This window comes from Choloepus didactylus, chromosome 1, assembly GCF_015220235.1.
Source record: "Choloepus didactylus isolate mChoDid1 chromosome 1, mChoDid1.pri, whole genome shotgun sequence".
In the NCBI taxonomy this organism is placed as follows: Eukaryota; Metazoa; Chordata; class Mammalia; order Pilosa; family Megalonychidae; genus Choloepus; species Choloepus didactylus.
This window is the reverse complement of record NC_051307.1, coordinates 3,215,675-3,229,462: the sequence shown is the minus strand read 5'-3', so window position 1 is coordinate 3,229,462 and position 13,788 is coordinate 3,215,675. Positions and strand designations below refer to the sequence as shown.

General features: G+C 45.0%; 1 protein-coding gene across 2 annotated transcripts in view; it reads left to right on the top strand.

The window, feature by feature from the left end:
• The window catches only part of RRP1B (ribosomal RNA processing 1B), a 37,226-nt gene that overhangs the window by 9,831 nt on the left and 13,607 nt on the right, over positions 1 to 13,788 (top strand). For both annotated transcript variants that reach the window (XR_005215984.1, XM_037830898.1), the window contains exons 2-8: positions 7,346 to 7,428; positions 8,968 to 9,025; positions 10,300 to 10,385; positions 10,779 to 10,840; positions 11,206 to 11,335; positions 12,257 to 12,321; positions 13,330 to 13,511. Coding sequence is in view for 1 of the 2 variants with exons in the window: in XM_037830898.1 (XP_037686826.1) it covers positions 7,346 to 7,428; positions 8,968 to 9,025; positions 10,300 to 10,385; positions 10,779 to 10,840; positions 11,206 to 11,335; positions 12,257 to 12,321; positions 13,330 to 13,511 (666 nt within the window). In the remaining variant the exon portion in view is untranslated. The remainder of the gene's footprint in view (positions 1 to 7,345; positions 7,429 to 8,967; positions 9,026 to 10,299; positions 10,386 to 10,778; positions 10,841 to 11,205; positions 11,336 to 12,256; positions 12,322 to 13,329; positions 13,512 to 13,788) is intronic.

Below are 13,788 nucleotides of genomic sequence, written 5' to 3'. Positions count from 1 at the left end.
CAATCTAATACCAAAACCAGGCAAAGATGCTACAAAAAAGGAAAACTACCGGCCAATCTCCCTAATGAATATAGATGCAAAAATCCTCAACAAAATACTTGCAATTCGAATCCAAAGACACATTAAAAAAATCATACACCATGACGAAGTGGGGTTCATTCCAGGCATGCAAGGATGGTTCAACATAAGAAAAACAATCAATGTATTACAACACATTAAAAACTCGAAAGGGAAAAATCAATTGATCATCTCAATAGATGCTGAAAAATCATTTGACAAAATCCAACATCCGTTTTTGATAAAAACACTTCAAAAGGTAGGAATTGAAGGAAACTTCCTCAACATGATAAAGAGCATATATGAAAAACCCACAGCCAGCATAGTACTCAATGGTGAGAGACTGAAAGCCTTCCCTCTAAGATCAGGAACAAGACAAGGATGCCCGCTGTCACCACTGTTATTCAACATTGTGCTGGAAGTGCTAGCCAGGGCAATCCGGCAAGACAAAGAAATAAAAGGCATCCAAATTGGAAAAGAAGAAGTAAAACTGTCATTGTTTGCAGACGATATGATCTTATATCTAGAAAACCCTGAGAAATCGACGATACAGCTACTAGAGCTAATAAACAAATTTAGCAAAGTAGCGGGATACAAGATTAATGCACATAAGCCAGTAATGTTTCTATATGCTAGAAATGAACAAACTGAAGAGACACTCAAGAAAAAGATTCCATTTTCAATAGCAACTAAAAAAATCAAGTACCTAGGAATAAACTTAACCAAAGATGTAAAAGACCTATACAAAGAAAACTACATAACTCTACTAAAAGAAATAGAAGGGGACCTTAAAAGATGGAAAAATATTCCATGTTCATGGATAGGAAGGCTAAATGTCATTAAGATGTCAATTCTACCCAAACTCATCTACAGATTCAATGCAATCCCAATCAAAATTCCAACAACCTACTTTGCAGACTTGGAAAAGCTAGTTATCAAATTTATTTGGAAAGGGAAGATGCCTCGAATTGCTAGACACTCTAAAAAAGAAAAATGAAGTGGGAGGACTTACACTCCCTGACTTTAAAGCTTATTATAAAGCCACAGTTGCCAAAACATCATGGTACTGGCACAAAGATAGACATATAGATCAATGGAATCGAATTGAGAATTCAGAGATAGACCCTCAGATCTATGGCCGACTGATCTTTGATAAGGCCCCCAAAGTCACTGAACTGAGCCATAATGGTCTTTTCAACAAATGGAGCTGGGAGAGTTGGATATCCATATCCAAACGAATGAAAGAGGACCCCTACCTCACCCCCTACACAAAAATTAACTCAAAATGGACCAAAGATCTCAATATAAAAGAAAGTACCATAAAACTCCTAGAAGATAATGTAGGAAAACATCTTCAAGACCTTGTATTAGGCGGCCACTTCCTAGACTTTACACCCAAAGCACAAGCAACAAAAGAGAAAATAGATAAATGGGAACTCCTCAAGCTTAGAAGTTTCTGCACCTCAAAGGAATTTCTCAAAAAGGTAAAGAGGCAGCCAACTCAATGGGAAAAAATTTTTGGAAACCATGTATCTGACAAAAGACTGATATCTTGCATATACAAAGAAATCCTACAACTCAATGACAATAGTACAGACAGCCCAATTATAAAATGGGCAAATGATATGAAAAGACAGTTCTCTGAAGAGGAAATACAAATGGCCAAGAAACACATGAAAAAATGTTCAGCTTCACTAGCTATTAGAGACATGCAAATTAAAACCACAATGAGATACCATCTAACACCAGTTAGAATGGCTGCCATTAAACAAACAGGAAACTACAAATGCTGGAGGGGATGTGGAGAAATTGGAACTCTTATTCACTGTTGGTGGGACTGTATAATGGTTCAGCCACTCTGGAAGTCAGTCTGGCAGTTCCTTAGAAAACTAGATATAGAGCTACCATTCGATCCGGCGATTGCACTTCTCGGTATATACCCGGAAGATCGGAAAGCAGTGACACGAACAGATATCTGCACGCCAGTGTTCATAGCAGCATTATTCACAATTGCCAAGGGATGGAAACAACCCAAATGTCCTTCAACAGATGAGTGGATAAATAAAATGTGGTATATACACACGATGGAATACTACGCGTCAGTAAGAAGGAACGATCTCGTGAAACATATGAGAACATGGATGAACCTTGAAGACATAATGCTGAGTGAAATAAGCCAGGCACAAAAAGAGAAATATATGCTACCACTAATGTGAACTTTCAAAAATGTAAAACAAATGGTTTATAATGTAGAATGTAGGGGAACTAGCAGTAGAAAGTAATTAAGGAAGGGGGAACAATAATCCAAGAAGAACAGATATGCTTTTTAACGTTCTGGGGATGCCCAGAAATGACTATGGTCTGTTAATTTCTGATGGATATAGTAGGAACAAGTTCACAGAAAGGTTGCTATATTATGTAACTTTCTTGGGGTAAAGTAGGAACATGTTGGAAGTTAAGCAGTTATCTTAGGTTAGTTGTCTTTTTCTTACTCCCTTGTTATGGTCTCTTTGAAATGTTCTTTTATTGTATGTTTGTTTTCTTTTTAACTTTTTTTTCATACAGTTGATTCAAAAAAGAAGGGAAAGTTAAAAAAAAAAAAAGAAAGAAAGAAAAACAAGGAAAAAAAAATGATGTAGTGCCCCCTTGAGGAGCCTGTGGGTATTCGCCTACCCCACCTCCATGGTTGCTAACATGACCACAGACATAGGGGACTGGTGGTTTGATGGGTTGAGCCCTCTACCATAAGTTTTACCCTTGGGAAGATGGTTGCTGCAAAGGAGAGGCTAGGCCTCCCTATATTTGTGCCTGGGAGTCTCCTCCTGAATGCCTCTTTGTTGCTCAGATGTGGCCCTCTCTCTCTGGCTAAGCCAACTTGAAAGGTGGGATCACTGCCCTCCCCCCTGCGTGGGATCGGACACCCAGGGGAGTGAATCTCCCTGGCAGCGTGGAGTGTGACTCCTGGGGAGGAATGTAGACCCGGCATCGTGGGACGGAGAACATCTTCTTGGCCAAGAGGGGGATGTGAAAGGAAATGAAGTGAGCTTCAGTGGCTGAGAGATTCCAAGACGAGCCGAGGGGTCACTCTGGTGGGCACTCTTACGCACACTTTAGACAACCCTTTTTAGGTTCTGAGGAATTGGGGTAGCTGGTGGTGGATACCTGAAACTATCAGACTACAACCCAGAACCCATGAATCTCGAAGACAGATGTATGAAAATGTAGCTTATGAGGGGTGACAATGGGATTGGGAAAGCCATAAGGACCACACTCCACTTTGTCTAGTTTATGGATGGATGAGTAGAAAAATAGGGGAAGGAAACAAACAGACAAAGGTACCCAGTGTTCTTTTTTACTTCAATTGCTCTTTTTCACTTTAATTATTATTCTTGTTATTTTTGTGTGTGTGCTAATGAAGGTGTCAGGGATTAATTTGGGTGATGAATGTACAGCTATGTAGTGGTACTGTAAACAATCGAAAGTACGATTTGTTTTGTATGACTGCGTGGTATGTGAATATATCTCAATAAAATGATTAAAAAAAAAAAAAAAACATTTATCAATATCTGCCGAACTTATTTAATCTGTACCCCATGAAGCAAATCCCAGACATTTCATTTCATCTGCATATACTTCAGTATGTATCTCTGAATGATAAGGACTTTTTTTTTAAGCACTATCTTAAAAAAGTCCTTAATATCATGAGATATCCAGTCTGTTGAGTTTTTTCCCCAGTGTCTCATAGATGTTTCTTATGACAAATCAGAGTCTGAACAAGACCCATCCATTGCATTTGGTTAATATGTCTCCTAAGATTCTTAAATTCAAATAGTTCTTTTCCATCATTTTTTTTCCCTTTACAATTTATTTGTTGGAAGAACTGGGTCATTTGTCCTGTAGCATTTCCCACATTTTGGGTTTTGTTGATTGTGTCCCCATGGTCTCATTTAACATGTTCCTCTGTCCCAAGTGTATCCTGTAACTGGTTTCAGTAGTTACAGTTGACGTGATTTCTGTTTGTTTCTTGTTTTTGCAAGAATATTTAACGAGTAGTGCCGTGTAGTTCCTGTTGCATTACACGGGCACATAATGAATGGTTGTCTTGAGTTAAGATTGCTGGTGGGGGCGGTGTTGGAGGGGGGGGTGTTAATTGGTCTGATCCATCCATTTTAAAGTTCCTCGGTATCTTCACCTGATATCTCAGCAGCCATCAATGGTGCTTGCTCAGCTCTACTGGGGATTCCCACAGTCTTTCAATAAGCACAGGCCTCTATGCAAGAAAGTTACTAACTAAAAGGCTGGCGTGGGGTCCTTCCTCATTTAGAGCCCCCATCCCCCAGGACAGTACAGAGTGCAGAGGTATAAATCCTCCCAGGCCATGATAGAAGAGACGCCCAGTTTTGACACAACGCTCTTAATCTGCCGCCACTGCAGCCAGTGGCCTTTACCCGTGAGAGCTGGAAGAGGAGCCCAGGGCCTGCTGGGGGGGGGGGGGGGCGGTGGAATTGGTTACCCCAAGGCGAGGACGGTGAGGGCTGAAGAGCCCATCTCATGGTGTTCGCGGGAGTCTGCAGGCCATGCAGCCAGCAGCTCATCCTCCCTTTCTGTCTCTGAGCCGGAGGACTCGCAGCCCGTCCCAGAGCATGAAGAAGAGCCTGAGGAAGACACGGTGGTCTTGTAGCAAGGACCACCAGCATCTGGTGTCTGGTTCTGAGACACCAGGAAGTCAGGTCCTGCCACTTGCCCCAAGTCGCAGAGTTGGGGCTGAAGAGAGGAAAAGTGTGGAGGCCCCGACTACCGGGGTGCAGCCCCACGGGGCAGAGACAGTTTCAGCCAGTGGATTTGCCCTGAAGCAGCCCCTCAATCCTGTGAGACCCCCTGAGTCTGGGGGGCTGGCCACTGGGAGTGAGCTGGGCTGGGGCCTGCATCACGATGTGGGGGGTCGGTCACTTCAAGGGGGCAGGACTCCTGAAACCCTGCCAAGAAGAAGTGCTCCCTTGTTTTCTTTCATTCTGCACCCCAAGCAGGAAAGGGACGGCGATCAGGTGGAAGAGCAGGTCATACCTCTTGCCTCGCCAGAGTCCTAGCACCACGAGTGGGAGAATATCCGTCTGTGAGCTTGAACATGTTACCTAGAGTGGACTATGTGAATGTGGCCCATGGGTAGCTGTTATCCACAAAGTGTCTTCCACGGTCACGCCTGAGCTGCCACCTTCCACCCAACCGGTGACGCAAATGCTGTTGCTCGCGTCCACTCCTCCGGTGCCAGGGAGAAGGCGTCCAGCTAACTGCCATCGGGCCAATCTTGGGGAACTCTTTGCCCCACGGAGGGTTCTCTGCCAGCTTTGGGACGTGCTCCCCTGAAATAGAAGCGAATGAGATTCAGCATCAAGGTGCCTCCCAGGTGTCCCCAAGGAAGGAGCTCAGGACCCCCTGGAGAAGAGCTGTGGTTCTGTCAAGAGGAGGAGCGGCCACTGGTCTCCATGGAGTCAGGAAGATGGGTCTCGGGTCAGAGCTGGTCGGGTGCTAGTGTGGAGCCAGGGAGACTCTCAGCCAATTGAGCCGTTCCTGCCGCAGGGTCAGCGCCCATAACGAGGTTCGCCGTGGGCTCGCCGTGCGTCGCTCAGCAATGTGCTTTCCAGGTGTCCTTTGCTACGAGGGAATGCAGTCACCAGCAGACTGTGTTTCTGAATGGAAATTAATACATCTGCATTTTGGTTTATAAACTAGTTGGGGGGATGGGGGTGGGTTGGTCTTGTGACTTGGTTCCCCCACATCAGCCCCTGAATGAAACATTCACTGGTCAGAGCGGAAGAGCCGGCACGGTGCAGGGGACCATCAAAACCAACCGGAACGGCCACCTTTCCCCCACCTGGCAGCAGCGGCTCAGCTCCACTGGGATCTGTCACCGCACCCCACTTGTGTTACCGACGCGGTGGTTACCAGGTGTGGCTCCTTAGGAACCTTAGGAACCAGAGGGGAAGAAAACCAGCGGGCACTTCATCTGCCCCAACTCTTCAAGGGAATGTGCTTCTATAAACTACATTTGTTGCAGTTTCTGATGTCTTGGTTACGAGTGGGAAACTACCAAAAAAATTAAAACACAGCATCTTAGAATTGTTGCTATAAGAAAGGTTTTTGTAACTCAGAAACTTGTCAATACACATAAAGGGTAAATTCACTCTGAATACACTATAAACTTCAGTCCATTGAAAGGGTTTTTGTGGCTTAAGTGTTTATCTTTTGGATTATCAGCATGACTTGGACTCCCAGTATATGCCTATTTGAGTTCATCTAGTTTATCCCACTCTGCTGCTTCAAAAGATTTATCCCAGGACCTGCTTGTGAGATGTCACTAGCACCCACCAAGGCCCAAGGGTGCTATTTGACAGTGATTTCATGGCTAGGAAACCCCAAAAGGGTCCATTTCCCTTATTTTGTAATCCCTTATGTCATTCAGCACCTGGGTCATGAGCACGGTTACAAGAATGAGCGAGAGCAGCGTTTTAGTCATAGGTGGGGCGGGGGGGGGGTGGCTTGTGCTGAGCCGGGATGAGCCCAAGCAAGGGGTGCCCTTAGAGCAGAGATCACAGTCGCACAGGACATGGTGGCCTCCATGGTCGGGGGGACGGAGAGAGGACACAGCAAAGTTTGACCTCAAATCAGGATCCTTAAACGGATCATTTTTGCAAAATTACTCCAAAGCTCTGTCATTTTCCCAGGCCTTTTGAGTCCTTTGCCCGTCAGGTGTCATGTCCACAACCCTCCTGTTTTGGGGCCTGCCTGGGCCCCATCACTCCAGAGCTGGGCTGCCCTTTGCTGGATGCTCTGCCTGCAACTTGAGCTGTCGGTTCTTCTCCAACTTGCATCGACTTGCTGCAATCCTGCATCTTTGTAGGACATGCTGTTCTCCTTCATGAGACCCGTGAATACACTGATGTGGGTGAGGTGCTTGCTTTACACAGGGAGGGAGGCTCTGGGGGAGGCTTATTTTATAAATGGCCCATTCGTTAAGTTTGGGTTGTGGTGCATTTGCTTCCTTGTAATTGGCGGATAATGAGGACAGACTGTCGCTGCCGCCCTGCCCTGGAGCTGACAAAGCCACATCCATAGTGATTTATATGTTTATTTTGTGATAACAAGGAAACATGCTTCAGATAAGACACTTGCAGACAAGAGAGTTAAATGTATGTGACATTATTTTCACTGCTTGTGTGGCAGCTCTAAACTTAATGAAAGGAAATATGTCAATTTTAAAATGAGATTTTTGTGCTATTTTGCCCTATAGGAGGTTTCAGTCAAGAAGAACTTTTAAAGATATGGAAAGGCCTCTTTTATTGCATGTGGGTGCAAGACGAGCCTCTCCTCCAGGTAAGGTGCAGCTGCCTCCATCGGGCTGGAGTGGGGCCCTGGGGGTCAGAGAGTCCTGATGGTTTTATGCAGTGTTAGCCCCTGAAACTAATGCAGAATCTCTGCTTCAAGGATTAATTTTCTCACCTCTTGTCCATCTGGAAAGCAAAGGAATGCAGTGTGATAGCATTAGGTTAGTTATCTCCTCAGATCATGAAGGACACATAAATTGCAGATTTATTTTTTCCCTCTCACAATTTCCATGGTGGGTTTTATACTACTTATTTTAAAGATTCTCTTTCTTCTTTTCAGTTTATTATTTGTTATCAAAAAATGGCCCACAAGGAGCACCAGTGTGAGATCGGGGGTTGCAGCTCGGGCCCCTTCTGCCACAGTCTAGTCTCACTGGGTGGCAGGCCCTCCCACCTGAGCCTTCGCTTCTCCTGACGCGTCACGCTCAGCGTTGTGTCCCGAAACATGCGTGTACACCTTGCTTCCTGCAGCCAAGTTTGCTGAGCCCCATTTAAGGAGATCATTTTCACTCTTTTAAAAAGCTTTGTTCTGTTGTATGAATGCAGATCTGCCTTTGTAGAAGCAGAGAGTGAGCCTTGCAGGTCACGGTTTGAAAACCTCTGAGGTGCAGGAGTTCGTGGGCAGACTCTGCCTTCCTGGGTTTTAACATGTGACCTTGCCACTTCCCCCAAGCTGTGTGTTAACTTGTTTTGGTTTATAACTTCTACTCCACTGCACATACTTCAAGTAGGATAGCAGGGCAACGTATTTCTGAATTTCATTCAAAAGTAAACCAATCGGTTTAGTGGGGGAAGAAAATGTGTGAATAGGAACGTGATTTTCAAGTCTGGGAGTTCACATAAAGTGAAGGGGTGAGGAAGGTGTGAGGGGAGGTGACACGCAGGGAATGCTGTGAGGGTCTTTTGTTGTGTGACCTCCTCCACAGCCCCTCCCCGAGGAAGGTCTCCTCCTAGGTCTTGGCCACCCCATTCTGCCCAGTGGCGAGTCCTGCCTATGAGCAGGCCCCGTCTATAGGTTGCGCTTCTGCCCAGGACAGAGCCCAGGCAGGCCGCAAAAGCTTTGCTCCCACCCACTGCCATGCTGGTCTCTGCCCGAGCAGCCGCATGGGAGGTGCTCGGGCACGGGAATTGGGTCTCGTGGAGGGAGGCCCCCAGCGTCTGCCCACGGTGGAGTCAGCCTCATTGTCTTTGGTGTTCCAGATTATTTTGGGAGCTATCATCAAATCAGAATTTAAGTAATAATGTGTTTTTAAAGCAAGGAACGTGACTGCTACTTTGTTTCTTCTGTAGATCATTTGAACTGATAACCAAGGTTGTTTTTTTAACATGCAGCTTAAACAGCTCTCGGGTATATAAAGTCGGCCTGATAGTTTGTGGAAATTGGGAATTTCACAAAGGATAACATTCATATTCCTAGTAGAAATGATACTGAAAACAGGAGGTCCCGATTCCCCAGCGGCAGGTCTGGGGGAGGCCACGGGCCCGTGGTGCTGTGACCTCACGGTGTTTCCCCACCCCACCTTCACAGGAGGAGCTGGCGGACACCATTTCCCAACTCATCCACGTTGTGAACAACTCAGAGGCTCGTAAGTCTGGACTTTTTCATGATTTTCAAACTTCTTGGCTGGGTAACTTGCCTTGGAAATGCAGACAGTGTTGTTTCTTCCTCCCCTTCCCTTGGTCTCGGGGCTCATGTGTGCTGCTCTAACACGGTGAGCCCAGGGCCATGCTGTGGGGAAGGCAGGCGGCAAGCTGGTTCCCATTTAAAACTTCTAATAAACATAGGAGCTTAGAAGGAGGAGGTGTCTGGTGAAGTATCATATTTGACATCTCAGAGCTGTTCTGTAAACCTTAAAGAAATAACACTCCTCCAGACTCTCCAAGTTCGGGGTGACCTTGCCCCTTGTAAAGGTTGTTCGTGCACCTGCACGTGCCAGGTCTGTCCTCAAGGCCAGAGCCGTTGAAGGCATCACTAGGAGAGTGATGCAGGACCCTCTTTACCAAAAGGAAAGGAAAAGGAGAGAGTGAGGCATTTGAGACAGTCGGGCTCTGGTCACTTACAGGAGGACACAAAGCAGGCCCGCTTGTCCCACGCGCTGGGCGCTCTTCCGCAGAGAACCCCCCCCACGGTCTCGGGACCTCGGGCTCCCTGAGTCTCCACAGAGGCCCCAGCCAAGTCCTGAATAGGCATATCCCTTATGGAACACAGTAGGCTTGCACAGATCAGGAAATGATGGTGACCAAAAGAAGGAAACCAAGAAAAGTCAACAAGCGAAAATTGCTTTTTGAATGAAAAAGGGCAAGTTTCATGGAGAAAAGTAGAACGTTGTAGGCTGTAGCCCACCCAGCTGGCACCCACCATCAAACAAAAAGCCAGTTTCTGTGTGGATCCTTAAGTGTTCATCAAAATGAATGGATTTGGAGTGATGGTTAGGAACAGATGTAGTGGAAAGGACAGTGGACGTGGATCAGAGAAGGTTTTGATTTTGGTAGAAACAGAGCGGATGGGGGGAAAGGAGGCCACTGCGGAGCACTCTAACCGAACACGAAGGCATTTCCTCATTGTTATCCTAACAGTGAAATGATATATGGGATGTGAGATTCTCAGGTTTATAATATTTACAACATAAACATGTTTATAATAGACTGCTTATAGTGTATGACATAATTATTATATCATAATTATAAACATTCTATTATAAACTGATCTTCTATTTAAATGTAAAAGAAATTATTAAATATATTTATTTGTTCACCCAGTTTTTAGCTGCCCTAGAATTCTTGAGAAAATTGAACGAAAAGTCTCTTTCGCTTCATGTGTTCATGAGAACCACACACTCAGAGCCCCTTGTTCCCGCAGAGCACCTGTTCATTCGGACCTTCTGGCAGACCGTGACCCGAGAGTGGAAGGGGATTGACAGGCTGCGCCTGAGCAAGTACCACATGGTGAGACCGGTGGCCTTTATCTGCAAGTTCTTCCAAAGCTCACAGGAAGAAAAGAGCCTTCAGCCTTTTAAAAGCAATAGAAAGGTTTATTTGTGAAGCAAAGCAAATGCTAGGCTTAGTGTGATGAAAGATAATGGAAGTAGAAGGCATTTAAGCATATACTTGAAGACTTTTCTGATTTGGCTCTTTATCTCTTTTTTTGGAGTGAGTTTGGAGGTGATTAGTAAACGTTTTTTGTTGTTGTTTTATAATCTAGAAGTTAAATATGATTATTGTGGCTCTGCGTCCATATTGGGGACCCAGGCCACACAGGTACAATCGGTCACCTGATTCTGCACTGCTGAATCCTTTTCCTCACTTTTCCCTTTGGTAACAAAAGTTGTCTGTCCGTAGCTGATCCGTCTGTTCCTGAGACAGTCCTTTGAAGTTCTGAAGCAAAACGGCTGGGAAGAAAGGTTGGTGTACTAGTTGACTCGGTGTTCGGTGGCCTCAAAGCTCTCACAGTAATCGTGTTTCTCAAGCCTTTCAGTTAATCGATATTAATTGCCCACTGTGTGCTTGCCACGCTGCTGAGCACTGCGAGACCCAAAGCTGGTCACACCCAGGAAGGGGACAGAAATAGCACATGCAACAGTTAACATTCTGTACCAATTTAAGGGGTCGCATTTCTCCTTTTAAACCTTTCTAGCCTTGCGTTTTTAAATAAGCTTTTCTGCATTGATTGGTTACAGTGTAGGCACTAGACTAAATCTTGCTGTTTTCTCTTGGAGCAGAGGGAAGTATTGACACCCTGTACTTAACTGTGTGTGATTTCCCTTAGCCGAATCCAGCTTTTTCTGGACGTCTTAATGAAGGAAATCCTGCATCCTGAGAGTCAGTCTCCTGATGGAGTAAAATTCCACCTCATTGGCATCTATCTGGATGAGCTTTCCAAAGTGGGAGGGAAGGAGGTGAGAGGAAAGTCGGGTATTCTGCCCCCCACATACTGAAACCACAACTGACCTATAGTTTTCCCGGCTCTGGGGTGAATGTCGATGAGTTGATAAAATGCCCCCTGTTGGCATCCAGCGTCACTTGTGACAGCAGCACCATAAATTGGTTCAGCCTGTCTTTTGACCCAGTCATTCTCCGTCTAGGAACGTGTCCTGAACAGCTAAGGGGAAGTGTGGGCAAAGATTTATGTACAAAGTATGTATTTACAGTCTTGTTTGCAAAGCAGAATCAAAGGCGACCTACACATTTCTCCATGGGGAAGTGCTCAAGTTAGATTGAGTTTTTAAAAAAACAGTAGGAAAAAAGGCAGGAGACAAAGCTGTGCAAATGACAGGATCTTTTTTCAAAGTATTTGCTGTATATGAACCATCAAGGGGCTGGAAAGGAAATGCACTTTATTTTAGCACAAGAGTGGTTATCTGAATTTGGTATTATGATTAATTGTTGACTTTTTTTTTCCACAAGTGTTTGACAGTGACCATGTATTTTTTTAGTTTAAAGAAAGTGTAAATGTTATATTAAAATAACGAGTTCCTTTGCCACACACTTGCGGACTTTCAGATAGTGTCCACCTGGACTTTCTCCCTAGAGGAGGAAGGCTGTGCCCTGGCAATGTGAGACGGCAGTGGGTGGCTGGGTGCTCGGCTCTGGGTTACTGGCCTGAGATAGCCGAGGGGCCAAGCACCACCGCAGCCTCGGGCCCAGCTCCAGGCACCTGTGGGTAATTCGCAGAGTGCACTTGGGGCTGCATGAGAACAGTATTACTTGGTCTGATTCAACCTTTATGAAAACAGCAAATAGTTCCTTTTCAAGGAGATGTCAGAAAAGCGTAAAAGGGCTGTCTTCTTATTTCTCCTCATTTTGTTTCCAAATTACAGCTTTTGGCAGATCAGAATCTCAAGTTTATTGATCCATTCTGCAAAATTGCTGCCAAGACCAAGGAGTAAGTGCTTCACATATTTCCTTTCACTCCTTCAGTTGGTGCTTAATTATGGGGGTGGGGGGCACGTTTTGAGTGGCAAAGCATGGTGCAGGCTCCCTGTGAAGGTTACCCAAAACTAAGAACAGCCGGGCTCTTCATTCCCATTAGCAAGGTAGCTGAACAATTCAGCTGTGGGGTTTCGCCCCATCCTCCCCAGTAGTCCTCGAACACCCTGAGTCCTGTCTTCTGTCAGTTCCGTGGACTTTGTCACCCTGACAGTGACAGCTGGTTAGCCTTGAGGTCCGACTTGGGAACACGGTAGCTGACTCACAATCGGTCAGTCAGGGAGGTGGGAAATGGCCAGAGAGGGGTGGTACAGTAACCCTCCCTCTTCACTTCTCATCCTTCTGCCTCCTGTACAGAACACAGTCCAGACCCTTGGGTTTTTGTGTTGTTGTTTAATTAAATTCAGTTTTATTGAAATATATTCACATACCATACAGTCATCCATGGTGTACAATCAGTTGGTCACAGCACCATCATATAGTTGTGCATTCATCACCCCAATCTATTTTTGAATATTTTCCTTACATCAGAAAGAATCAGAATGAGAATAAAAAATAAAAGTAAAAAAGAACACCCAAATCATCCCCCCCATCCCACCCTACTTTTCATTTAGTTTTTTTCCCTATTTTTCTACTCATCCATCCATACACTAGATAAAGGGAGTGTGATCCACAAGGTTTTCACAATCACACTGTCACCCCTTGTAAACTACATTGTTATACAATTGTCTTCAAGAGTCAAGGCTACTGGGTTGCAGTTTGATAGTTTCAGGTATTTCCTTCTAGCTATTCCAAACCTAAAAAATTGTTATCTATATTGTGTGTAAGAATGTCCACCAGAGTGACCTCTTTACTCCATTTGAAATCTCTCAGCCACTGAAACTTTATTTCATTTCATTTTGTATCCCCCTTTTGCAGACCCTCGGTTTTAACTGCCTTCTCTTCGCTGTGCTTCTCCCCTCAGCCATACACTGGTACAGACTATAGCTAGGGGTGTTTTTGAAGTCATTGTGGATCAGTCTCCTCTTGTACCTGAAGAGTTAGGAGAAGAACCAAAAACTCAAGTCCAGGACAGTGACCTCCCTGCAGCCCAGACATCTGACAACGAGATGACATGGAGGAAAACAATCAGTAAAAAGAAGACAGGTAAGAGAATTTCCTTGATACCCACTTTTTTTCCTAGATAAAATCCTCATCAAACCAAACAAACACTTTTTAGTACATCTGTTGGAACCTCACTGAGTACAATCTGGAATTCATGGACGATGGTTCTGCTGTAGCCCCCACCTGAGACGACGAGCAGAAGTGTGGTCAACCACGGGTATATGCACCCCACTGTGCACTGTGGCCCGCACGTTTCCGCGTCTCTTAGGATTGCTGTTTGAAAGATTTTTTTAGATGTACTTAAATATCCTAACGGGAC